The following is a 27,186-nucleotide window of genomic DNA, read 5'->3' as shown; positions in this document are numbered from 1 at the left end:
CCCCATCTTCCTATTCCTCTGTCTGTCTCTGTCTCTGTCTCTCTCTTTGTCTCTCTCTCGCTCTCTCTTTCTCTCTCTCTCTCTCTCTCTCTCTCTCTCTCTCACACACACACACACACACACACACACACACACACACGAGAAGGAAATAATTTGCCTTAAAGTCATTTGTAGCCGTGAATTTTTAAAGTAATGTTTTTCTTTATAGTCAGTAAAGTAGAATAATATTTCTAGAGACCTCAAAGTGAGATACTGATTTGGTGAACATGCTTCCTGAACCACGGGAAAAAAAAAAATCAGGGCAATTGTCTGACAAGTTCAAATGGGAGAAACTGATATAAGTTTTGAGGGTAGAACTGTGCAAAAGAGAAAATGTACCTCAGTTATTGGTCTAACAGAGGCTAGTAGAACTAAAAGCTTTAAAGCCCCATCTAAAGATAAAATGTAATTGTTCTCTCTGGCAAGAAGAAAATGTTTAACCACAGGAAGAGAAATAGCTAGAAAGGAAAATACAATAGGGCATAATTCTGGGACTTCTTAGCTCCTTTAGTAAACAACCATTTAGCCTAGGGAGGAAGGTGTTACTGCCGAGGCAAGCAGAGCATTAACTAGGGGAGCTTATCCAGAAGTGACAGAATGTCTGGGATTTGCTTCAAAATAATATAGGAGAGAAGGAAGTATGTGAGGGTATAGATGAAGCAAGAGTGGCCATGGGTTGATAATTGTTGAAGCTGGCTGATGAATATTTGGGAAATTATTACACTAGGATCTCCACTATTAGATATATTTACATTTTTACATCAAAAAAAATGAAAAACACAAAGACATTCTAGGCAGGACAAAGTCCTTGTTTGTGAGGTCACCTGGCTATTTTTAAGGTTTTTTTAAAAAATAAAATGTATTCAAGAGTAGTAGATATGTGTATGAGTTGCCAAGCACAAGCGGAAGGGGAGAGACGAATATGGACTGATTTAGACATTTATTTTGCCCCCGCTAATCTACTCTGTGTGTTGCTGAGGAGAGCTTCCAAAATGGGTTGGAGAAATAAAATCAAATATACCTAAGTTTTAAAGATAAAGTTTACCCAAGTAGCTTGGAAGTGAATATGTTTTCCTCCCTTTTAAGGTAATACGGAATAATCGTTTTGGCTTTTGCATGACATCCTGTGGAGGCCTGATGAAACACTTTAGGAAGCAGATTGTCCCCTGGTAAGAACACACCAATAGAAGAGAAAGCCTTTACTTAAGTGTTGCGTGCCTTTCAAGGGGTATGCGGACTCCATCCGTACATCGACAGCTTCTATTCATTCATTTTGAGGAAAGTATCTTGCTCTCTTGTTACATATTATAATGGTTGGCCAAATTTTCTGTAAAAATTACCTGCATCAGGATTAACCTTTCCCGTTTTGCAGATTTGGCAATCCAATTCCAATGGTTTGACAGCCTTTGATACTTCCTGTAAATAGCAGTGAATAATGAACTCCCAGGGTGTCACTGGGGGTTATTCACACTTGCTAATGATTAACCACCCCTGGCTCCTGAACTGTAAGAACCAGACTTCAAGGCCCCAAATACAGCTCATCCTATTTTAGACCCCTGCTCAGGTTTTTATATGAGTTTTGAAAATCCCTTCTAACTCAAACCAGATCGAAACCTAAGTGTCCAATAAATGGGGATTGGTACATAAATTATATCCATAGTTACACCGAACTATTATTTAGTCATCAAAAATGATGATAGTAAACCTGCCTTGTAAGAAACGTTAAAAGAAGTTCTCTAGAGAGAAGGAAAATAAGCCAGAAACTCAGATCTCCATTAAAAAAAGGAAGAGCTGGGAAGAAGGAATAAGTGCAGGTAAAATAAAATGATGACCAGTCTAGACTGGGCACCTGCCTTCTCCAACTCCAGCTCGTATTCTTCCTCTGTCTCTGTCTGTCTCTCATTTCTCAGACTTGTACAAAAAAGTATAAGATAAAAAAAACCCTCCTTGCCATGCATCTCATTCCTTTCTACCCTTCTCTTCCTCCAAAGATAGCCATTGTGAATGTTTCCTTGAGTATCGTTCCAAAGAAATATAGGCATAAAACATTTTACACAGAAGGGCAATACTAGGGACTTCCCTGGTGGCACAGTGGTTAAGACTCTGAGCTCCCGATGCAGGGGGCCAGGGTTCAATCCCCGGTCAGGGAACTAGATCTCACATACAGGCCGCAACTAAGAGTTTGCATGACACAACTAAGGAGCCAGAGAGCCACAACTAAGACCCAGAGCAACCAAATAAATAATTTTTAAAAATGGGGGTAATACTATAATGTTCTTCACCTTGCTTAAAAACAACGTACCACGGAATTCCCTGGCAGTCCAGTGGTTAGGACTCTAAGCTCTCACTGCCGAGGGCCCAGGTTTAATTCCTTGTGGGGGAACTAAGATGCCACAAGCCTCACAGTGCTGCCAAAAATCCCCCAAGAAACAAAAACAAAAAAGCTTGTCAACGTATATGAGTAATCTTTCTATGTCAGTTCAGTCTGATTTACTTTATTGCTGTAATGACTGCAAAATAAAGTTTTCTTGGTGGCTTTTTTTTTCATGTTTCTGTTTATTTGGATTTCTTTTTCTTTTTTTTTGAACTGCTTATCTATAGACTTTGCCCAACTTTACTTTTTATAAACAGGGTTTTTTCCCTCTGATTTGTATCAGCTCTCCGTAAGTTCGGTAACTAGGTCTTGTGCCTGACATGTGCCAGCAGTTATTTTTTCCCAGTTTTATCGCTTTTGAAAATTTTATGATTGTTTTCCTCAAACACAAGTTTTTTTACAAATACAAAATGCTTATACACATGTATCTCTTTTACTGGGTCTCAATTTTGTGTCCTGGTTAGAAAGGCCTCTCCACTCCCAGATCATATTCATGCCTCCTTCCAGAACACGTGGTCTCAACCTCAGCACGCCTGACCCTCCAGACAGGATGCTTTTTCTGTGGAGGTCTGTTCTGTGTGTGGTGAAACAGCAGCATCCTTGGCCTCTATCCGCTAGATGCCAGTAGCATCCCCTCCTCTCCAGCTGTGATCACCAAAAATGTCGCCAGGCATTGTCAAATGTCCCCTGGGAGGCAAAGTCGCCACCTACATCCCGCCTGGAGAACCACTGTTCTAGAACATACAGGGTTGCATTTTTAATGAACATTTCAATCTCTGATTCAGATGAGTTTTATTTTTCTTAAAGGAGTGCGATAGAGATCAGCTTGATTTTTAACTAAAAGTAGTCAATTGTCCCAATTCAATTTGCCCCGATCTGAAAAGTCACCTTTGCCAAAATCTAAATGTCCATATCATATTCTAAACTCTCATTGTTCTTTGTTTGCTCTTTATTTATTCTCAGTACAAAACGCTTACATTTTAATTATTATTAACTTCAAAATACACTTTAATATGTGAAGGGGTTTCCCCTGCCCTCCTCCCATCCCAACACTTCTTTCAGAATTTCCCAGGCTATTGTATGGTTGTTTAATTTTGATGAAGTGTAGCAATTTAAAGGAAAAAAATCCTGTTGGAATTTTAATAGAAATTGCTCTGAATTTAAAGATCGATTTGGGGAAGATAAACATCTTTATGCTTTCGCTATTGAATCTTGCAGGAAAGGATAAATTATATCTTTTATTTTACTTAAGTCTTCCTTTATGTCCCTCAGTAGGATTTTAAAGTTTTCTTCATAAAACTTGCACATATTTCTTGTTAATTTTACTCCTAGATATTTCATCGTTTTATTGCTTTATAAATGGGTCCTCTACAGCTTTGAGACGAGGTAATGGTGATAAATGGAAACATATGAGTGGATTAACCCTTTGATGGAAAGAGGAGAAAGGGACTCAGTTAAAAACTGGTACAGTATTCTGAAGGTCTTACTTTTACCTCATAAATATGGTACTTATTCCAAACTATATATTTTTTTCTTTTTTTTAAAATCAGGACACATCACCCCACGCCCCCGCCTTCATTATTGGTCCATCTAACCTTGTTCCTTTAATTCTGTCAAATGCTTTTAGGCTAATACAAAAACAGGCTGGTTCTCACCATTTTAAAAAGGGAAGAAAGGGAATTCCCTGGTTGTCCAGTGGTTAGGACTCTGTGCTTCCACTGCTGAGGGCCCAGGTTCAATCCCTGGTCAGGCAGCTAAGATCCTAGAAGTGGAACAGCCAAAAGAAAAAAAAAGAAGAAAAAAAGAACAGGAAGAACAATGAACACAGTAGAAAACTTGACGAAAGTTATGAACAGGTGAAAAGAAGAAATAAATGCACAGAAAACACAAGAACGTGCTCACCTTCTCAAACCAAGACATGCATTCTTAAAAAAGTTAGGTGTCACGTATTTGTCTAGGAGATTGGCAAATATGAAATTGATTGGTAATGTGCAGTGTTAGCAAGGGTGTAAAGAAAGAGGTTTTAAATATGTAAGATGATTTGGAGGGCAATTTGGCAACATCTGTGAAAATTTTGAATGCACAGCCCTTTGACTCAGCTAGTCTACCTTCCAGGGACTCCTACAAATATACTCACAAGAGCCCCCAAAGATCTGCATACAAACTGACATTCTGTTGAGACACACTGGTTCAGTGTGCCCTCGTTTACAGTCCGAAGGAGCTCCTGGCATTGGTTGGTGCCTATGTTTTATCAATTGTTGAATATTTTAACTATAATTGCACTTTCTTTTTGTGCTTAGTTACAAATTAGACACTACTTAAATGCTTAGCACTAAACATAAATGAAAAAAGCAAGCTGCAGAATATCATTATTGTTTGGATCATGGACCAGGGGTCAGAATGGCAGGACAAATGACTGAACTGCCCTTCTTCATCTGTCAGATGGGGATAACAATAAGGCGTGCTTCTTAGGATGTTTTCAGGAATAAAGATTAAAATATGTGAAGTATTTAACGCTGCCTGGCGTGTTATTTACAATAACGGATTGTATTCTTATTAACGATTCTTACAGTCTCATTTTCATGCATTATTTTGTTTGAGAAATATTTATTGGGTCCCTTTATGGTTGAGGCCTTGTGCCAAGTTCAGGAATATTTAACAATAAGCACACATTTTAGTGGGGGGGGTGTCAAAGGACAACAAACACACTAACAGTCAAATGAGCAAAATAATTAAAACTTGCAGTGTTATGGGGCCTCCCTGGCCATCCAGTGGTTAAGAATCCGCCTTCCAATGCAGGGGATGTGGGTTCGATCCCCAGTCGGTGAGCTAAGGTCCCCCATGCCTCAGGGCAAGTAAGCCCTCATGCCGCAACTACAGAGCCCGCGCACCACAACTAGAGAGAAGCCTGCGCGCCACAGTGAACAGCCCACCCACAGCAACTAAGAGCCCGCGCAGCCAAAAAAAAAAAAAAAAAAATTGTGGGGCTATGGAAGAAAAGAAAGGGTTGAGCGAGACCTGTGGTTCTCTACCAGAGGTGTCCCCCACCCCAATTTCTGTCCCTTCTGGAGGACATTGGTAATGTCTGGAGATGTTTGTCACAACTTGGGGGGAGGGTGTTACCAGCCAGTATTGGTTAGCCGCCAGGGGTGCTGGTAAACATCCTACAATGCACAGGACAGCCCCCTACAACCGAGAATTATCCAGCCCCAAACAGGACTGCGGTTGAGAACCCCTGAGCTAGATGGTGGCAGCGAAGGTAACTAAATTTAGGTCAAGTGGTCACAGAAGACTCTTCTGAGAAGATATTTAGGCCGAATTCTGACTGGTGAGAAAAAGCCCGATAGGTAGCAAATGCTATGGGGCCATCCCAGGCAGAGGGGACTTGAAAACAACAAATAACAATGAAAACCCCCTTACATTTGAGTGTAATATACATATGCGCATATGGAGAGTGAAGGGGTCAATTAAGAGGTCTTTCCTATTTCACTATGTATACTTCTTTCTTGCTCGGATTTTTGAGAACAGTCTTCCCTCCACCCCACCCCGCCCCTTTTTTTGTAATTAAAAAATGAGGAAAGAAGAAAAGCACAAAAAGCAGGCAGGTTGGAAGACAGGCTCTGGTAAAACTCCAGGTAGATTTCAGAGAAGAGACAGGTTTTAGAGCAACCTCCATGTGCTCAGGTGGCCCTGGTGTTGTAATCTGTGGTCAGTCTCTGCCCTATACTGCCTTCCACATCCACCAGACCCTCCACAGATGATGCGAGAACACTTGATTTTCAGTCAGGTAATTTACGTCCAGTACTTGGTTTTATACCTTTTAGCTTTGTTATATTTGGATGTGTTATCTTCACTTTAGGAAAAAAATAATAACCTAGCTAACTCGTTTGAGTATTAAATGAGGTCATTTAAATTATTTCGTAAACTGTAAAACACAGTACAGATCATGATGTTGAGAATAGAGAGGTTAGAGGCTGTGCTCAACCATTATCTTTCTGCTTTGTCCTGTTGAGTTCAAATCCCCTCTAGGGAAAGAAAAATGAGGCCTGTGCTGCAGAGGGAAAAAAGGGCTGGGAAGGGAAATGCAGGCCAGGAGAAAAGTGATTACAAACAAAAGTAGTAGCACAAGTTACATTATTCATGTAACTAAGGGGAGGAGAGTCATGCTGATGGGACAGATAAAATCACCACAAGATGGTTGTAGCCCAGCCCCAGGCCCTTGAAAAGACAATGGTTGGCTTCTCCTTAAGCAGCCTAGGACCCTCTGACCTGAGATGTCAAGAGATGATTATAGAACCCTTGTGCAGTGCTTGGAGCCCCGCAGTCTGCATATTTTATAAAAATATCTGTTCCCCAGAGAGGAGAAGCAAAAGGGATCCAGTGACTGTGAGTCATCATTCCTCTGTGTAAGACAGTGCCACGTGGAATCAGGCTTTATCAGCGGTCACTGAGATGAAGGAAATAAATAGTCTTCAATCACTTGATGGACCACGTATCAAAATAATAACTGCAAGTATTGATACACTTTTCTGGCTTATGTGCCTTTCCAAGTTTCTTTTTGAGTTTTTGCTTTTGAAGGGTTTGCAGCTGTGAAAAGTAACTTAACTCTGTGTCTTTTCTTGGCCTTGAGGCAGCCTGGGAAGATAAGACACCAAATGGAACTGTGTGCCTGGAGGGAAAAAATAATGGTGTAAAACGATGATCGAGTACCAAACACTTTCTCACTTTTCATTCATGCAATTTTCCAATATAATTAACATCCACATGCATTCGGCAAATAATACATAGTAAATGTGAATCCACATTTCTTCCCCCCAAGCACCGGGAAGAATCTTAAAGGACACTGGATCAGTTTCAGCGAGAGGCCCTACCTGGGATATTTCGGGACTCACAGAGCCAGAACTGAAACTTGTTTTTCCACCTTGAGAAAAGCAAATAAACAAAAATATCCTAAGCAACCGCTGGTTTTTCAAGCCCACTCTTTCGGGTTGTTTTCCTGGCCTGTGTTACGCAGACTCCAGGCACTTTCTTCCCAGAATGCACCAACAATCCAAAGCTTGCAACAAGTTTGGGACGGGCCTTGAGGATGTGGGAGGGAGGACCTCGACCCGGGGCAGGGGGCCCGTGTTCCTCTCGGGAGCATCTCGCCAGCTTTAATAGCTGCTTCGGTGTGATTCGCTCGAGCCAAAGGTGAGCATTGCCCGGACCAAGCCGGACCTCCAGCGAGAGAGTTGAAAGTTCGACTTTCTCCTCCTGGCCATTTGAAAAGAGGCTTTTAATTCTCGGCGCCCCTTCCCCGGTAAAGTTTGTTTTCTAGCTATAAACTCCCTGCAACCGTCGGTTTCCATCTCGGCTGCTTGAGAATCGCAATAATCAGCCAAGTTCACTTAGACGAAGGAAAAGATACTTTTGTGTACATAATGAGAGCCACCGCGTGGCCGCGGAGAACCACGCGGAAGAAGGAAACAGTTTTGTCTCGCGCTGGTGCAAACGGCCCAGGGGGAGGGTTAAGCCGACCCGAAGGCGGGTTTCGTGGACCGGCTTCGAAAGAGGCCGAGGCAGCCGAAGCGGCTTTCGAAGTTAGCAAACAAAGCGTCTCCCCAGTAACCGGCTCCAGACGAGGCTCCTGCCACCCCGACCGCTGAGGCGCAGCGCCGGCGGTCCGGCTCCTCCTCCTGCGTCCCTCCTCCCCCTTCTCCCGGTCCCCAACGGATGTGAGCCACCAATCCCAGCAACAAACAACCCTTCAAACGCGGGAGCTGAGCGGCCCTCTAACGGGCCCCTCCCCGCCCCACATCTGTCCTGCGCGCGGGCGCAGCCGCTGATTCATCTGCCGCCAGGCCGGGAAGGAACTGCGCTCCGGCAAGTTACAGGGGAGCCCCTCCAGGCTGGTGGTTTCCCCCAGGACCATGTTCCCCCCTTGGTCGTTTTAGATGTGTGTTCTCTTAGGTGCCGAGCAGTCGGCACGCCACAGGAAAAAAATAATCGTAAGGTCGTTCCCTTCTTAGACTGACGCTGTTTTCCTTGTTTATCCATTTTAAGCCCTGTAATTGGAAAAAACCACCCAAGCTTTGTAAACTCTGGCCTTATTCACTCTCGGGGCGGGGGTGTCTTTTTTGGGGGAGGGTGAGTATGTGGGCGGCTGGCTTTAATTTTCAGTGTAATCCTAAAACAGAGGCTCCAAAATCTAGTTAGTCATCGTTTGGCTGCCTTATTCCTCCTTGGGTTGAACCTTATTTCCACGGAGCTTCTGCCGGGTTCTTCACAGAGATTACAAAACAAAAACAGCACAGAGCAGAAACTGGAGGCTGACTCGGGAGCTGACGTCTCTATCAGGCTAAATTATTTACGTTTGGGTTTTTTTTTTTTTTAAGTGATGGGGAAAGTCTTAGTGTGGCATGTGACAGTTAATTTACTTCAAAACGACGAAGGGGACAAACGCGAAAAGGAGAGGAGAGAAGTCTTTTTAAAGGGTAATTTCATCTAGGAACTCCTACTGGAGTCCTCCTCTCAACCAAATTAAAGCAACAGGAACATGTATTTACTTAATGGTTAGTTTCTGTTTGAAGTACCGGGGGTGGGGGGGCGGGGAGAAAAGGGTCCCCTAGCAGGATATAAGTCCTAAAAGTAGACTCTGTTTACCGAAACAGATGAGCGCCCCCGGGGGTGGTAGCCCCCTTCCCATAAAGGCGGCACAGCTGCCCGGGTCCGGGGGTGCGGATGTCAGGCCGAGTCTAGGCGGGGCGGGCGCGCGTCCGGGCCGTCCCCAGGCAGAGACTTTTAAAGAGCATGTGAGCATGACAAGTGTCTGTCCGCAACATGTTAGATTTCGAAACTGCCTTGCAATCCAGTCCGAAACTCGCAGCTTTAGCCGGGGGGAACAGACTTTCACCCGGGGTGTCTGTGCCTCATCCTCCCCCCCCCCGCTCCCCACTGTTGCTGTGGAGGAAGAGCCCCCGGAGGAGAAGGGTGCGCCGCGCCGCGCCCGCGTGTCAATGGCAGCCGCGCATTCTGGAAGAAGTTGGTTCTTGTCCCGAATACTTTTCCTACGGAGCTCCGCCCCTTGAACCAGCAGCCGCTGTCTTCTCCTGCTGCCAGAGCAGGGACTGTGGAGTTGGGGCAGCTGTCAAAAACGAAAGGGGAGCCTTTTCTTCCCTGGGGTGGAGGAGGGGGAGGAGGAGACGGCCTCTTTTCCATCTGTTGCAATTTCCTAACCAAACGCACCCTCGCCAGGCCCGGGAAGAACGGCCTAAAGTAGAAACTCGGGGCGCTCGGCTGGTGTCGCCGCCGCCGAGCCGGGGATGCAGGCGGCGTGCGCGCAGTGGGGAGCAGCGATCGCGTTTCTGGGCTCGGCCGCCCCCACGAGGAACGGGTGACAGCGGCCCGGGGACGCGGGGTGAGGCGGCGCGGCCGCGGCGCTCGGTGCCGTCCTCCGCGGCTGGAAGGTGCGGGGGAGGGGCGGAGGAGCGGCGGGGCGGGCGGGGGACGGGGCGGGCGGCTGGGGGCGGAGGCAGGACCTCCTGTACCTTCCCTGCTCGCCTCGCTCACTCTGACAGCGCCGAGGTGCGCCGAGCAGGAGCGGGGAACAAAGGAGCGGAGTGGGGAGGGGAGCGAGTTGGGCGAGGGGGAGCCCCCGGCCGGCTGCCAGAAGATTCCGGCAGGAGGAAGCCCAAGTGTCACTTCAATTCCACCCAAGGAGCGGGAGCCTGGGATCCGAGCGCCTTGTTTAGCAATAACGGCTGGAGCGCGTCCTACAAGTTACGGGAGAGTCGGCCGGCAAGGAGGACAATCACTCGGCCCCTTCGCCCTCGCTCCTAGCCCCTGGAGACCCCAGCGTCGCCTCGCGCTGGAAGGGGAGCTCCAGAATGAAAAGCAAGAAAGGTAAGGCTCGCGGGCTGCGCGCGCCGTGGACGCGAGTCCCAGGGAAACGTGCTCGAGGGGCGGCGCTGGGTTTGGGGCGAGAGTGACTTGGTGGACTTTTCCGCCCCGGGGCTCGCAGGCCCGAGCGGCGGCCGTTCTCTTTGTTGAGGCTGCGTCTGAAATGGCAGTTGTTGTTTCCTTCTTAGACACAACACCGAGGGGCTGTTGTGGGGAGACGGGCCTCTCCACGCTGCTGGCACGTTGTCAAGAAACACGCTCGCCGCCTTGTTTGTGCGCCTCCAAGTTTCATTGTCTCCGCAGACACCCCACGCTCGCCGCGTGGCTTCTTGCTCTTTCTCGCGGGCGGGGGAGTGGGGTCCGGGTCGGGGGCACCCCTGCCCCGCTTTTCCCCGTTGGGACCCTGGGCGGCCCGGCCGGCGGAGCCGCGGCGCCTTTGTCTCAAAGTTGGGCTCCAGGGTCCCCGCTCACTCCCGGCTGGGCCGGGCACGTCTTCTCCAGGGATGGGGCGTTTACACCATCAGATGAAGGCGAGTCTGGACCCCAGGTCGCCCCCGGGTGTCGGTCCCTTTGGAAAGCTAGACTTTTCAGAATTCCCAGCCTCTACAAGTTTTCCCACGATGTATCTGGGGCAAGAGGAAGAGTTAGGACTGCGGGCAAGCGGCGTGCAGTCAGAATGAGTTCAAGTGTGACATGCAAAGAGTGAGTCTGTCATTGTTTCCACGAAGCGTTCTGGAAGCTTTATAGCTAAAACTTGCCGTCAGTCTGGTTTAAAAACAAAATACACAGAAAGAAAAAGGGAAAAAAAAGACACCACCACAAAAGGTCAAAGAATTTTAACTCCCTTTTGAAGTTAACTTTTCAGTCCCTAGCAGGGAGGTACCCCCGAATGTTCCGTCGTGGGCCGGAGTTGGCTTTTCTGTTGTGATTTATGTCGAGTGGTTCAAAACAGAAGTTAATCGCTCGGGGAAGCCAGCGCGGGCGTGGTGGGGGGAGGGGTGGCTACTGCGCATGCCCAGCTGCGGCCAGAGTTTCTCCAGCTCCACATTCTTTCAGACTCGTCGAGCGAATACGGTTAGAACAGACTCCCGTTAGAGTGGGGCAGCCTCGAAGCCGAGAGGGTTCCCTCGGCCACATTTTCACCTTGGATTTCTGTTCGTTTGATCCTGGGCTGGTGCCTTTGAAACACGCGGAGCTCCCCACGTCCCGCTTTGCGGGCGGGAGTCAAACTAAACGTCCACCCCGCGTTTGGTAGTTGTAGTGGAACTAACTCCCCGCGCGTCCTCTCCCCGGGGACCCTGAAGGGCGAGAGCGGGGGCTCAGAGGTTTGGACGTTTAACTGGGCTCGGCGAGAAAAGGCGCGCGGGGAGCGCCCGGGGGCGCCCAGGGAGACCAGGTCAGCTCGTGGAAGGCTGACAGGTCCAGATCGTCCCTGGGAGGCGTTCTCTCCCTCCTGGTGAACTGACTGGGACAAGTTGGGTTGTTTTTGACGGGTGCGTCTTGTGATCCGCGAGCAGAGCAGAGCTGGGCTTGCGCCGGGGCGGGTTCCCCCCATTGTTCGGGCTCTGGCGGGGAAGGCTGTGATGATCCTCCCCGACCACCCGTAAGGCTCTGGGGTTCCCCCCTCCCCGCTATTGTGCCGGTGCCCCCCCCCGTCCTTCCCGGCACCCCTCTCTCGGCGCCCTCCCCCCAGCCCAGCCAGGGGACGGGGCAGGAACCCGCCGGTCCCTGGGGAATCTTCGGGGCGCGCTGCCCCGGGGCGCGAGGTACTGCTACCGCGCCGACTCATGGAAACAATGAAAGGTGACGTGTTGGAGGGGAAACTTCGCGACTGGTTCGGAGCCCTTGCGGGGGAGCGGAGACTGCCGAGGTTGCCCGGGTTTCTTTCCCTTTTTAGGTTTTCCTGGCAAATCCTTTGCGGGTGGGCAGGCCCCTGAGGAGGTTGAGATTCACGGCCCCGTTTTCAGTTGCTTGTAATCTGAAACTCCAAGGCCTGGGTTTGCTCTCACTCGTGCGGTCGGAGGGGCGACTTCAGCGGGGGCCGAGGAGTTGGCGGAACAAAAGCTCCCGGGCCGGCCGGGCCGGGCTCCTCCCTCGGCGAGTCCCTCTTGGTCCTGCCCGCCCTCGCCCCGGCCTCCAGCCACCTGGGGGCCCCGCGCCCAGTGGCCTCCGCTAGGGCTCCGGAAGAGATCTGGCTCGCCGAGTTGGACTGTCCGTTTTATAAAAGTCAGTGAAAATCTTTTCAAGTTTTGTTGAAAACAAAAGCACTTAAAAACTCAATCGCGGAGCCGGGGATTTGGTAAGACTGCTTTGTGACAATAGTGTCTCGTCTTAGAAAACTGAGAATGCCCAAAAGATCTCCCCAAAAGATTTTCAAACAAGCAAGCAGATTCGTTGAGGAAAACCCCCTAAGTCTCTTTGCTCCCGGTTTCTGACGATGTGGGATTCTTGCTTCAGACTTCTGCGGCTGGGTTCATCCTAGCGCTCCTTGGATTTGGTGCCTGGGGGGGTTAAGTACGTTTCCCGTCGCTTCTCCTGAGATGTTCTGATCAGGAAACCTGTTAGGTTAGGTTTGCTTTTTCCTATTTGTACCCTTAAGCGTTGCCTTCGGTTATTGTTATTCCCAGATCTTTTTCTAGTCCAGATTTTTTTTTTTAAGAGTCCAACTTCACAACCATTGTCTCTCTGCCCCCCCCCGGGCTCTGCCCCTCCCCCTGTTACTACTCAGGAAAAAAAAATGCTTTTTAGCGCTGTGGGATTCATAGAGCATCTTGTGGCTTTCTAAACAAATTTCCTTGTATGTGGATGGAGTAAAAGAGGCTTGTGATCCCCCCGCATCGCCCCCCCGCCCCCGACCACCACATTTTTTAAAGTGTGAGCAGAGTAAAACGTTTGGAAACAAGTCGTAACCGGGAAAGTGTTCCAAAGCTCTGTTACAATAGGAAATGAGTAACTTGGAAAAGTCTTTTTGTTTTTCCAAGTTGAGCCACAATCCGGAGGGAGAGTTTTAATGAAAACAGTCCTGACAGCAGCAAACGTGGTTTGCTGTAGTGAAATATCAGCTGGCACAGCCGAGGAATTGAAGTCTTAACTTCCTGTTCCGTCAGCTTTTGTGCACATATTGGAAATATTTGTTAAGAGGTCCGGAGGCCTGGCCGCTTTTTTATTTAAATGAACTGAGAACAGAGTAAAGTCGCTGCAGTTTGGTGTTGCTTAACTGAAACCTGCTTTTGTGTCACTAGCCTGTTTTGAAAGATCAGGCTTCTTGTCAAACTAAGTGAGCAGATCAAAGGACAGGCTTTAGGGGTTTTTTGTTTGTTTCAAACTATTTGTGATTGTCAATTTACAGTTGGGAATTCACTGTTCAGTGAGCAGACTTTCACACTGTTTCTAAAACGTTAAAAAGGGGAGGTGGGGTTAATAGCCTAGAGAAGTTCTGACTTTTCAGACTTTTTGAAGAGTTTAAACAAATTGCTTTATTCACATTTGCTTTAGTCATTCAGTTACTTGACACGTTTTTAAAAGTTAAGATTTCTTTATCAGAGCAAATGTAAAACAGGAACATTTATAATTTCTTAAGGTTTTTTTGTTAATAGTTCTTCACCCAAGTTTCAACACCGGTTTTAAAAGTTTCTCATCTTCTCAACAGTGAAAGCACTTTCAGTTTTAAATGTGCCTCCTTTTTTTTCTTTCTTTTTAAGCAGTTTAATGAAATCTGGGTTGAAAAACATCAGATATGCAGCTGCTGTTAAAATTTAGGGTTGCTGGGCCTTTTACTGATGGCTGTTTGTTAATTAAGCCTTGAGCCAAAGTGAATTTGCAAGATCATCCTACTCTTTTGTTAGAACTTGCTTTACTTTGTCTTTGGAAGGTTCTGCCTTTTCTGCGGACACTCCCTCCAGCACCTTCTGCCCCCTGCAGTCCAAAACTGAAAATGTGTCAAGAAGAGTTACACTCAATTAACTGATGAGCTAGCTCATCAGCAAATCTTGAATGAGTAGCTTTTTGAGTTTCACTGTGTTAAAATGCTTTGAAAGGATGGGGTTTGGGAAAAGTTCCTTTAAGATACACTGAATGGTTTATCACTCTGAGGAATATTCTGTTTTTATTTCCTAACAAGGTAAACCACTTGAGCTTGCGTCAACAAAGTTAAGAGTGCCTACCTTTAAATGTCATGCTACCTTAATTTCCTTTATATAGAAATACTGGTTTTTCAAGCATACTATAGTTTGTAATTTATTTATGTTTTTAAAATTCTTAATTGTCTTCAAAAATGAGAATATACGTCTTTAGTCAGAGTAGCCTTTTGTAGTTTTGAAACGGGGAAGGGTTAAAGTTCAAAATTATCTTTAAATGTCAAAAGGGCCAAGTCTGAATTTTTGTAGAACCCAGTCTATGTGTGATTTAAATATTCTCTATGGGTGTGACTTTTTAAAAATTTCTGGTAGGATTAAAGCGCTTGTAAACAAAAGAGTTTCCTCTGGGGGTTGCATATTCAGTTTTCTTTGTCATGTAACGATTTAAAGCTGATCTCTGCTTATTGATATGTAGTATCCTGGGTTCGGATTAAACTGGCAGTTGAAATTTACGGAAGTTTTAAAGTTTATTCACTACTAGGCATCTTTTGACCTCTTACATTAAGTACTAAAAATAGAATAGTTTTATGCAATGAAATTTAAAACTTCAGTGGTTGTTTGCATTTAGTAAAAAGTGACTAGTACTGTCCATTAAAAGTAGGTGTCTAGTTTTGAATAAATGGGGGTAGCAATGAAAAGGAAAAGAAGAGGAATTGGCAGAAAATTCTGCCATGCATTTTATCTTTAGACTACTAACTGGGTTACAAGTGTAATTTTCTTGGCTTGTATCAGTGGAAAAAAATCTTCCTTTTTATTTCAAAACCTTCAGCGGAAGAGGGAGGAAGAACAGCGTTTCAAAGGTACATTAGTTGGATTGTTTTTCCTAGTTAGCAATGACCTCACGGAGAAGGTTGTCAGACACATCCCGTCTGCTTATGACACCTTTCCTGTTTCACACGTGGCAAGCTATTCGCTTTAGGTGCAGCTGTGTCTCACTTGCTGGATTAGACACTTCTGAGCACCATTGAAAAGGAATGTGAGATGTTGAATCCTATAGGAAAATGGGTACGAAAGGGAATCTGCCGGGGGGCTGGGAATCTAGAATATGCTGCTAGTCGAACGAATTACTCTTGAGATTTCGCACGAGCGCTGGTGTTTCAGGACGGAAAACACCCGTTCTTCGCTTGTTAGGCTCTCAAGAGTTGAGAAAACACAGTTGTGCTGAGTGGTCAAAAGAGGTGAGCTTTGCTGATAACAGTGGCTGACGGCTGGCCTCTGTCCTCTCGTAGGTGTTGTTGCCGCGTCTGGCAGTGAGACCGAGGATGATGACAGCATGGACAGCCCCCTGGACCTCTCCTCTTCTGCTGGCTCAGGCAAGAGAAGGCGGAGGGGCAACCTGCCCAAGGAATCCGTTCAGATTCTCCGCGATTGGCTGTATGAACACCGATACAATGCCTACCCCTCAGAGCAAGAAAAAGCATTACTGTCCCAACAAACACACCTCTCTACACTACAGGTAAGGGAAAGGAACACCAGCTGTATGCCCGGGGGGTGTGGTGGGTTTTTTCCCCAAAGTCGCTTTATAGCATTCCTGTATAGCAAGTCATTAAGTGCCTCCCCACTCAAAAAACGGGGGGGGCATATCTTTTTCTTGTAAACTTTTTATAGTGCTAACAGCTAATAACTGGCTATGTAGAGAAACAGAAACACTTGACAGTCATCTGTCAAATAGCATTTCCTTTAATGCCTAAAAGAGCCTTCCTTTATGCAACAAACATAAGAAGGAGGTTAAATCTTACTCTATTGCCCAGGAAACTGGTTTGATATTTAAACAAGTTCAGACTTCAGTGAGGTAATTCATGTTCTGTCTGTTGACATAGTCATTTGAACTGGGAAAAATCAGTAACTGGGAGGAGTGGCTCTTTTCATCCAGGAAAGGTTTTCCTGTAGTTGATTAACTTAAATGCTGGGGCGGTAGATAACAGGTTAATATGGGGAGAGTTAAAAGGTAAAATTCCCTCTCTAAAATCATTTTCAGGCGTTTGAGAATGTATACCTTTCTTTTCCTTCCTTCTGAAAAGGTTTAAGGATGATGAGAGACCAAAAAGGGGATTTGTATTAGAAAAAGAGGAGGTTTATGACAGGGAACACCTCTCTTTTCTTGGCTGGGCTCAAATACCTCTAAATAACTTTGAAGGTCCCGATAAGCCTTTTCATGCCTCCTTTAATGCAAAGAGAGAGAGCAGTAAGGCGCCCCCAAGAAGGCTCTCGGGCATGTTGGCGGAGTGTTAAAGCGTCTAAAACATCCCCGTATGATTTCAGGTCTGTAACTGGTTTATCAACGCCCGGCGCAGGCTCCTCCCCGACATGCTGAGAAAGGATGGCAAAGATCCAAATCAGTTCACAATTTCCCGCCGAGGGACCAAGATATCTGAAGCCAGCTCTGTGGAGTCAGCAACAGGCATCAAAAACTTCATACCGGCTCTAGAGGAGAGCCCTTTTCACTCCTGTACAGCTGGACCCAACCCAGCCCTAGGGAGGCCACTGTCTCCTAAGCCGTCATCCCCAGGATCCATTTTGGCTCGTCCCTCGGTGATCTGTCATACCACTGTGACTGCCTTGAAAGATGTGCCTTTCTCTCTCTGCCAGTCAGTTGGTGTGGGACAAAACGCAGATATACAGCAGATGGCAGCCAGCAGCTTCACAGACACCTCCCTCATGTACCCAGAGGACACGTGTAAATCTGGACCAAGTGCACACACACAGAGTGGTCTTTTCAACACTCCTCCCCCTACTCCACCGGACCTCAACCAAGATTTTAGTGGATTTCAGCTTCTGGTAGATGTTGCACTCAAACGGGCTGCAGAAATGGAGCTTCAGGCAAAACTTATGGCTTAACCCCTTTTTTCAAGCAAAACAGTTCTCAGAAATGTTATGATTGCTGGGATGATGGCAAGAGGTGAATTGCATTATTTTATATATTTTTTTATTAATATTTGCACATGGGATTGCTAAAATGAAGCTTCCTGTTACTGAGATGTTGTCAGTGGAATACAGTCATTCCAAGAACTATAAACTCAAAGCTACTGTAGAAACAAAGGGTTTTCTTTTTTAAATGTTTCTTGGTAGATTATTCATAATGTGAGGTGGTTCCCAAGATTATGTGATTTTTTTTTTCCCCTCCCCTTTTTTTTGTTGGTGTCTTTTTCAGACTGTGCAATACTTAGAGAACCTATAGCATCTTCTCATTCCCATGTGGAACAGGATGCCCACATACTGTCTAATTAATAAATTTTCAATTTTTTTTCAAACGAGTATGAATCTAGTTGATTGATGCATTTTTTTCATGACGTAATAAAGTATTTTCTTTAAAAAGTACTGTAATGCAGAGTATTTTGTTGAGGGAGGCATCTCTTAAAAATGAGTAGGAATATAGCACCCCAATGAGCAGGAAGTTGGGGGTAGGGTGGAGTGTGAGTTAGGGGGGGTGTCACCAGCTCTTTGAAGAACTGTGGACAAGCCAGGCTGTATAAACAGGATGTGTGATAATTTACTCTTGATAGGAGGCATAGCAGGCCCTCAAATCTTTACTTAAAACTGCAAGTTGGAATGAATCGTTTCCATGGGTGTTTAGCTAACCACTGAATCCCTTGGTGACCTAGTCTGCGTATTTTAAGACACGACCCACGTTGAAAAGGAAGATCTCAAAGCACCTGATCGTGGCTCAAGTTTTCAGAAGTAAACAGCAACCCAAGCAGTTCTTAGTATTGCCTCCTGCATGTTACCGTCTAAAATAATTTTTGTTCAGTGGTCCAGTTAGGTAAGGCCTCCTTACATTTAAAAGCATCTTTTAAAACATGGTCTAAAGTGGTGAAAGCAGTGGGGTTCTGTCTCCCATGGGACTGTTAGTTTATTAGGTTTCTTTCCTAAGGTCACGGTTTGTGAAAAGCGGTACCATACACAAGTGGAGTTTGTTGGGATAGGCAGTTCTTTATGAAGCCAGGACGGCTAGAAGGGAATTGGTGGTGTTCCTTTCACTTGAGCAGGTTTGTCACATGCCACAAAACCATTCTTTGTAGTCATGCTTAGTATGAGGTTTCTTTGTTATTATAGTCATGTTCTTTCCAGCCCTGCCCCAGCTATGAATTGTCTAAGTTTGAGGGAGCATTAGAGCTTCAGTGTTGTTTAAAGAATGTAGGAAAACTCTTCCAAACTTAAGCTTGTCTAATTTTGAAATTCTGTTTAGAAGGTGCCTGCTGTAGAAAGAGCTAAACTCAAAGACTTCTCTAAGTGGAAGAGAAAAACTGATGAGGACAACCAGGAGTGGGAAGAAAAAACAAGGGAGGAGAAGGTGGTGCCTCTAGCCTGTGAGGGGGGCGGCCTTGAAGGGCTCATCAGCCTCCAGTGGGCTAGCCCCACCTCAGAGTTGCAGAAATAGACAAAACCAAAAAGGAAATAATGTACATAAAAGGAGCAAAGTAAACAAATAAGAATGAAAAATCAAAGGGGATTAAGAATCATTACCTGCTTTAATAGCTAGATCAAATGCTGAAATCCTTTGAGTACAGATAAGAGAGACCAGCAAATCCTGAAAGGCTTCCCTTGATAAGACATTTCATTAATCACACTGGGTGGGGGAGGGGAGAAAGCAGTCATGTGAGTGATTTAAAAGAAAAATAAATGTCAAGGGTCAAATGAAACCCAAACATTAAAAAAAAAGAATCACCCCAAATGGATCCAGGTTGATAAATAACTGGTGTGTAACAAATGTAATTGGAAAGGTACATGTAAAAAAGTGTTTATTCAAATTGGAGCCAAATAGAAATAACTGTTTGCTTAGTATTTGCATGAAATATCTTTTTTCATTTGTTTACTTTTAACTTGTGTTTTTTAAATTTTATTTATTTATTTTTGGCTGCATTGGGTCTTCATTGCTGCGCACGGGCTTTCTCTAGTTGTGGCAAGTGGGGGCTACTCTTTGTTGGGGCTTCTTACTGTGGTGGCTTCTCGTTGCACAGCATGGGCTCTAGGTGTGCGGGCTTCAGTAGTTGTGGCTTGCGGGCTCAGTAGTTGTGGCTCGCAGGCTCTAGAGTGCAGGCTCAGTAGTTGTGGTGCACGGGCTTAGTTGCTCCATGGCATGTGGGATCTTCCTGGACCAAGGCTTGAACCTGTGTCCCCTGCACTGGCAGGTGGATTCTTAACCACTGTGCCACCAGGGAAGCCCTAACTTAATTTGTATTTAAAGTTCATCTCTTTAAGAATTTGTATTTAAAGTTCACCTCTTTAAGATAACATGTAGTTGGGTCGTGCTTTTTTAACCGGCCTAACAATCTCTGCCTTTTACTTGGTGTGTTTAGTTGGTTTATATTTAATATAACTACTGATATGTTTGGATTCAGTTTACCATTTGGATTTTTTCCTCCCTCTGTTCCTCTTTTCTTGCCTTTTTTGGGTTAGTTGAATATTTTAAATATTTTGTTGTGATTTTTCTATTGGCTTTCAAATTACATTGTTTTTTTATTTGTATTTTTGCGGTACACGGGCCTCCCACCGTTGTGGCCTCTCCCGTTGCGGAGCACAGGCTCCAGACGCGCAGGCTCAATGGCCATGGCTCACGGGCCCAGCCACTCTGCGGCATGTGGGATCCTCCTGGACCAGGGCACGAACCCATGTCCCCTGCATCAGCAGGTGGACTCTCAACCACTGCGCCACCAGGGAAGCCCTATATTGTTTTTAATGGTTGTTCTAGGGGATTACAGTATACATCTTTAATTTATCACAGTCAACTTAGAATTTATATTATACAACCTCATACAAAATATAGAAACTTGGAACAGTATGGTTCCATTTACTCTTTTCTTTTTTTCTTGTTTTTCATATAAAATAGCTATACCTGATAAATCCAACAGTATAATGTTATAATTTTTGTTTGAAACAGGCATGTGTCTTTTTTAAAGTTAAGAGAAAAGAGAATGTATACAGGCATACACTGGAGATATTGTGGGTTTGGTTCCAAACCACCACAATGAAGTGAATATCACAAAGTGAGTCACACAAATTTTTTGGTTCCCAGTCCATATAGAAGTTATGTTTACATTATACTGTAGTCTATTAAATGTGCAATAAAAAATGTACGTACCTTAATTTAAAAATCCTTTATTTGATAAAGAGTACTAACCATCATCTCAGCATGCAGCAAGTCATAATCTTTTTGCAATACTTAATAACATCAAAGATCACTGAGGGAATGCCCTGGCGGTCCAGTGGTTAGGACTCTGGGCTTTCACTGCCAAGGGTTTGGTTTCGATCCCTGGTTGGGGAACTAAGATCCCACAAGCCACACGGCGTGGCAAGAAAAAAGAAAACTCACTGATTACAGGTCACTGTAACAAATAGAATAAAAATGAAACAGTTTGAAATACGGCAAGAATTACCAAAATGTGGCACAGACATGAAGTGAACAAATGCTGTGGCACTAAATAGACTTGACACAGAGTTGCCACAAACCTTCAATTTGTAAAAAACAACACCTGCAAAGCACAATAAAGCAAAGTGCAGTAAAACAAGGTATGCCTGTATATCGTCTTTTTTTAATATAAATTTATTTATTTATGGCTGCATGAGTCTTCATTGCTGCACGTGAGCTTTCTTTAGTTGCGGTGAGTGGGCTACTCTTCATTGCTGTGTGTGGGCTTCTCATTGTGGTGGCCTCTCTTGTTGCAGGACATGGGCTCTAGGCACACGGGCTTCAGTAGTTGTGGCAAGTGGGCTCAGTAGTTGTGGCATACAGGTTTAGTTGCTCCACAGCATGTGGGATCTTCCCAGACCAGGGCTCGAACCCATGTCCCCTGCATTGGCAGGCAGATTCTTAACCCCTGTGCCACCAGGGAAATCCCTATAGTCTTTTATATTTGCTAAATATCTACCATTTCTGATGTTCTTCATTCCTTGTGAGTCTGAATGACACGTCATTTCTCTTCAGCTTGAATTTTCTTGAGAATTGTGGAGGCCTGCTGGTGACTAATCATCTATTTTTGTTCACTGAAAATGACTTTTATTTTACTTTCATCTTTGAAGGATAGTTTCACTGAAGATAGAATCCTGGGTTGTTTTTTTCCATCACTTGAAAGGCATTTATTGTCTGGCTTCCATTGTTTCTGAAGAGACATCAGTTGTCACTTGTATCATTGTTCTCTTGTATGTAATGTCTTTCTCTGTCTCTTTCATCTTTGTATTTCAGCAGTTTGGCTATGGTGTGCCTAGGTATAATTGTAGTTTATCCTGCTTGGGGGTTTGTTGAGCTTGGATCTGTAAGTTTATGTTTTGTTTTTTTACCAAATTTGGGAAATATTGGCCATTATTTCTTCAAAAATTTTTTCTCTTTTCTCCTCTCCTTCTAGAACTCCAGTAGATCTCTAGAACTCCAGTACATTATCTGAGATTATCATGTTTTTCTTTCATCTTTTTTTAAAATAAATTATTTATTTTATTTATTTATTTTTGGCTGTGTTGGGTCTTTGTTGCTGCACACAGGCTTTCTCTAGTTGGGGTGAGCAGGGGCTACTCTTTGTTGTGATACATGGGCTTCTCATTGAAGTGGCTTCTCTTGTTGCGGAGCACAGACTCGAGGTGCATGGGCTTCAGTAGTTGTGGCTTGCGGGCTCTAGAGCACAGTCTTAGTAGTTGTGGTGCACGGGCTTAGTGGCTCCGCGGCATGTGGGATCTTCCTGGACCAGGGCTCAAACCCGTGTCCCCTGCACTGGCAGGTGGATTCTTAACCACTGTGCCACCAGGGAAGTCCCTTTTCTTTAATCTTGCTTCTCTCTAATCTTCAGATTGGATCGTTTGTATTAACTTTTAATTCACCAACTCTTCCACTGTCTCTAAAGTGCTGTTGAGGCCATCCAGTGAATTTTGATATCAGTTATTGTATTTGTCACATGCAGAATTCCCAATTAGTCCTTTTTTTTATCGTTGCTATTTCTCTGCTGAGATTCCCCGTCAGTCTATTAAATAAGAGTATGTTTTCCTATAAGTTACTTACAATAGCTTCCTTAAAGTTTTTGACTGCATTTTGCTTCAGTAGGAGTCACGTATTGATACTTTTTTCTTGTCTGATGATGTTTTACTATACAGTGGACATTATGGATGATACATTAATAAGGACTCTGGATTCTGCTACATTCCTCTGAAGAGTGTTAATTTTTGTTCTGGCAGCCAGTCATTTGGCTGGACTGAAACCTCAGTCTCCTTCTCCCCTGTAGTAGATAGTAGCTCAGATCTCTGATCAGTTCTTTAAGCTTCCAGCTGCTGCCTTTCAGTGGACTCACTGAGATTCAGAGTTTCAGGTTTGCTCCTTCCGCTGTTCCTTCCTTTCCAGGATTCCTCTGCTAACTCCATCTGCACTACCAACCCCAACTCGGTCCTTGATATCTCAAGCCATTAAGGCTGCAGCTCTCTGCCACCCTTAGTCTTCTGAAGAATGAGGTGTGCCCTGAGGTATCAAGGTGCAAACTTGCACGTCTTACCCCCTTGAAGTTCCCTTCTTCTGAAAGTGGATGACTGACCCTCTACTTTTTTTTTTTTTTTTTTTTTTGCGGTACGCAGGCCTCTCACTGTTGTGGCCTCTCTCGTTGCGGAGCACAGGCTCCGGATGCGCAGGCTCAGCGGCCATGGCTCACGGGCCTAGCCGCTCCACGGCATGTGGGATCCTCCCGGACCGGGGCACGAACGCGTGTCCCCTGCATCGGCAGGCGGACTCTCAACCACTGCGCCACCAGGGAAGCCCGACCCTCTACTTTAAAACTCTGAATCAGGAGTTCTCAAACTTATCTACACATTGGAATCACCTGGAAAGCTTTAAAAACAACTGTGGCTTGGATTTCGGAATTTTTTAAAGATCCCCTGGATTTGGGAACCACTGCCCTAAACTATTCTTTAGCCACTGTTTCTCTTCGTAAGTAGAACACTGGGAGTTGACAATTGATTCTCTTTGCAGACCTAGAAAAATTTGCTTTTGTAGTCTTTTGGGGCATTTGACAGTTTTTGTAAAAGAAATGCAGTTTGCTGTAGAATTATCACCCAGGTCAGCTTAACCAGTGAGAGTTGAATTTGGCACTGAGCTCATCCTATGGTATACCTATAGCCCATACAATATGTAAACCAAGACACTAACAAATAGACCTAACACTGCAGGAGGGTAAACGTGGGTTTGGATCGAACCGAAAAATAAAGTTTATATCTGGAACCTGGCCAGAGACTAAAAAGCAGTATTCAGAGATCAAGGTTTAAACAGTCTCAGTGAGAGGAGAATGTGGCAAGTCTTGACCTCTCACTAAAAACAGACTGCCATCTTAGATGGGTTTTATGATTCAGAGACTGGAAGCAGAAAATACTCAACAGATACCTTGTGGCTGAAGAAAAGGAGTAACTTAAGGTTGACGGTCACAATAGGACAGCTGACAAGTAAGGGCAGCATGATAAAGCGATGGAGACCACAACTACAAGGATTTCACCAAATACCAAGGAAACAGTCTTGAATGACATATTTTATAGACACCGGAGAACGTACAAACTCTGAAGCACTGAGTCAATGACTTACAAATGGAATCAAATCCCACGACAGGAATGTACTCAGACTTGCAGAGAACAGACATTTAAGTAACAGCATAGGGATAAGGGAAACGAAACAATAGAGGGGTTTTTCTAGAAGGTACATTGTTATCCTAAGAAGCCTTGCCAACTTGGTTTTCTTGTTTTCTTTAATATTCCAAACTTGTCTTTATAAATAAATTACTGAAACTTGAACATGGTCACATTTGATTGGATCACTCAAATTTATGACCTTAGGGCAAATTCAGCTTTTCTATCTTGCCTCAAATTATTGCTAATATGTATATACTTAACACGCTGAAGGCGTGTATTCTTTTCATATAAATTTTAATGTGAGGATAGGGCTTTTAGAGACTGTAAATAGATTGAAATACAGTAAAAGTCTTTTTAACTTTTACCCCTTTAAATAAAATTTTATTACCTTTTGGCTTGTTACCTAATCTGATCACTAATGTTTTGTTACTTTAAAGTTCTTTCCAGGGAGTTCCCTGGCGTTCCAGGGGTGAGGACTCCGTGCTCTCACTGCCAAGGGCCTGTGTTCAATCCCTGGTGGGGGAACTAAGATCCCACAAGCCGTGCTGTGTGGCAAAAAAATAATAAAAAAAAGTAAAAAGTTATTTCCATTGATTTTTGTTTTGGAATTTGATTCATTCAGATGAGTCTGTGAAATGCCTATGTGTATATTTACGTTAGCTAACTTTTCCTCCAGCCTATTCGTACAGTCAGTCTCCACAACCTGGAACATCACTTACTTTAAATTCTCTCATCAACGGTCCTTCTAATTGTAACATGGTTTTCCGGTAGCATCTGTAAGTCCAGTACTGAAATAAAAAATGTTAGGGTGATTTGGAAAAGAAAAGCTATAATAGTTATTGAAGATTTTATTATTTGTTATATTATTATTACAACCGTTCTTGAACACTTTGGGTGCATATCTCATTTACTCCTCACAACCCGGATGAGAGATGTTATTCCCATTGTGTAGCTGAGGAAACTGAGACTCATCTGAGCTCAGCTTGTGTGTGGGTACCAGCCGGAATAGAGGCACGTTCCCTGCGAGATTCTGCAAGTTCACTTTCCACACACTATGCCTGAAATGAAACAACTTGGAACCATCCCACTTTCATCAGACTGTTCAGTAAAGATCTGATGGTCGCTTTGGCAGTTGATCATATGCAAGTTTTCTCTTTCAAATACCTCCACTTATTTTTCTGCTGTCAAACGCCCCCTTTCCTCCACCACTCCACTTCCTTTTGGCCACGTCTGCTTCTCAGGGAGACTTGCAGAATGTGACACGTCCTCCTGGTTTCCTAAACCTTATGATGAGCCAGGGCCTGAAATAATGAACTCTCCAAGGCCAAGAAATCTGTTTTGTAGTTTCTCTGTGCTAAGTCTTAACACTTAATCTACTATTCGGTGCATTTCATGTCCCTAAGTATTGGCTTTCTGAGCCTGTGACCTTGGCCTCCTACCTTTTTTAGTATGTTTCTGTTTTTTATTTTGATTGAGAATTTTTAGACTTGTTCTAGTGGCTACAGTTACTTTGTGCTGCTCCTTTCAATTTCCTCTGTACAAAAAAAAAAATATGTCTTTTAAGCTATATTTCCCCACATAGAGATGAAGGAACTGCTCTGGGACAGAGGTACAGCTTCATCAAATAACACGCTAAGTTTTTTCTTTTTTTTTTCTCTTTTTGGCCACACTGCACAGCTTGTGGGATTTTAGTTCTCAGACCAGGGATTGAACCTGGGCCCTCAGCGGTGAGAGCTCAGAGTTCTAACCACCGGACCGCCAGGGAATTCCTAACACTTGAAGTTTTAAAGGCAAGTAAAGATTTATGGCAGTGCCTTTCCACCCCTGTCCTCCAAACCCCCAAACATCCACCTTTTGTGAAACCAGAGCCAGGGTGTTAAATGGTGTACACCCGGGGCAAAGATCAGCTTTAAAATAAATAAATACCTCTATGGGAAGAAACAAAAGCAGAGTGTTATTTTCCCTTCAGAGACCTAAGACACAGCAAGAATAAACTTAGCCTGTGTAAGTTTTCTAAAAGGATTGCCACCTCCAAGCTTGACTAAAAGATTAACTTTATTTGGTGAGGTGTATTGCTATTCTCAGGCAGGTGCTGCCCTGATCCGCCAATTCCCTGTTAATCTGAACCTGCAGAGGCGCCTTTGATCGCTCTCTCAGAGCCTCACCCGCTTCCCCAGTTGGCTTGGGAAACATCAAAAGAACTGTAAAGCAGACTCTAATCTCAGCCTTCCTGTTTCTCCATCTGCCTACTGGGTTCACGCAACAGCATGTTTTCTTCAGTTAAAGGGCATTTTCCCCCATAATACTTGGTGTCACAATGTTAAATGGACAGGTTGCGGGGTGTGTGTGGGGGCGTCCAGGGGTGTCCCTCTTTGTAACTCAAATCTCTGCCAATAGAGGATTAGAGCTGTTAGGCTCACTTACGAGGACATTTATGCGGGTACCTAAATTAATGTCTGCTGGCCTGATGCTGGGTAACCAGGAGAAACAGTTCAGTAGAGGAGCTCTTATCAGTACAGCAGCTATTAAGTGCTATATATTCTGTCCATCACAATGGCACTCAAATAACAAGTGTGGGCGAGGGTAATACGGACTGGAAATTCTGAGTTACGGACATACAGCACTGTTCCTTACCAAGACACATTTGTATGCAAGGGTGATAGGTTAGATAACATCCAGTCTTTTTAAATTTTTAATTAAATTCTACGGTCAATTACAAGTCAATACTAGTCCTTAGGCTTTATTTCCCTTTCAAGGCCCATGCAGTTTTGGCCTCCAGGATTTTATACATCTGTATCTGGATTTTCAAAAATGCTTTAGGGAGTTCCCTGGTGGCCTAGTGGTTAGGATTCTGGGCTTTCAGTGCCGTGGCCCAGGTTCAGTCCCTGATCAGGGAACTGAGATCCTGCAAGCCTGAGATCCCACAGGCTGTGCAGCGCAGTCAAAAAAAAAAAAAAAAGAAAAAAGAAAACTGTATTTTTCACATTGCTTCGGGAGGTATTGTAGAACTGGGGGCACAGGTGAAAGAGATTTGAATTTATGTAGCCTCAAGCAAGTTTTTTGTCATCTCTAAGCCTGGCTGCTGCTTCTCTAAATTTGGTGAAGATAAAACCTAAATCTCAAGGTTGTTGAGAGGATTAAATGAAGTAACGAGGGGAAAACGCTTTAAATGTT

The 27,186-nt window shown here is 44.6% G+C and overlaps 1 protein-coding gene across 2 annotated transcripts; it reads left to right on the top strand.

The window, feature by feature from the left end:
• Nucleotides 1-9,977: 9,977 nt before the first annotated feature.
• On the top strand, nucleotides 9,978-17,713 carry TGIF1 (TGFB induced factor homeobox 1). 2 transcript variants are annotated; one of them, XM_082668241.1, is made up of 3 exons: nucleotides 9,978-10,294; nucleotides 15,657-15,883; nucleotides 16,690-17,713. In XM_082668241.1, exons 1-3 carry the CDS (start codon nucleotides 10,279-10,281, stop codon nucleotides 17,263-17,265), a joined length of 819 nt encoding a protein of 272 aa, XP_082524367.1. In that variant the 5' UTR covers nucleotides 9,978-10,278; the 3' UTR covers nucleotides 17,266-17,713. The 2 variants fall into 2 exon arrangements, with proteins under 2 accessions (XP_082524367.1, XP_082524368.1); XM_082668242.1 differs by lacking the exon at nucleotides 9,978-10,294 and adding an exon at nucleotides 15,376-15,432.
• The last annotated feature ends 9,473 nt before the right edge of the window (nucleotides 17,714-27,186 follow it).

This window comes from Grampus griseus (assembly GCF_964374135.1).
Source record: "Grampus griseus genome assembly, chromosome: 12".
Lineage (NCBI taxonomy): Eukaryota > Metazoa > Chordata > Mammalia > Artiodactyla > Delphinidae > Grampus > Grampus griseus.
Note: the sequence above shows the minus strand (reverse complement) of the source record. Positions and strands in the feature narration are given on the sequence as shown.

Bases quoted from the DNA above. Each gene is read 5' to 3' on its own strand.
- TGIF1 (XM_082668241.1), top strand. The intron at 15,884-16,689 runs GTAAGGGAAAGG...GTATGATTTCAG, and splicing joins CACACCTCTCTACACTACAG to GTCTGTAACTGGTTTATCAA.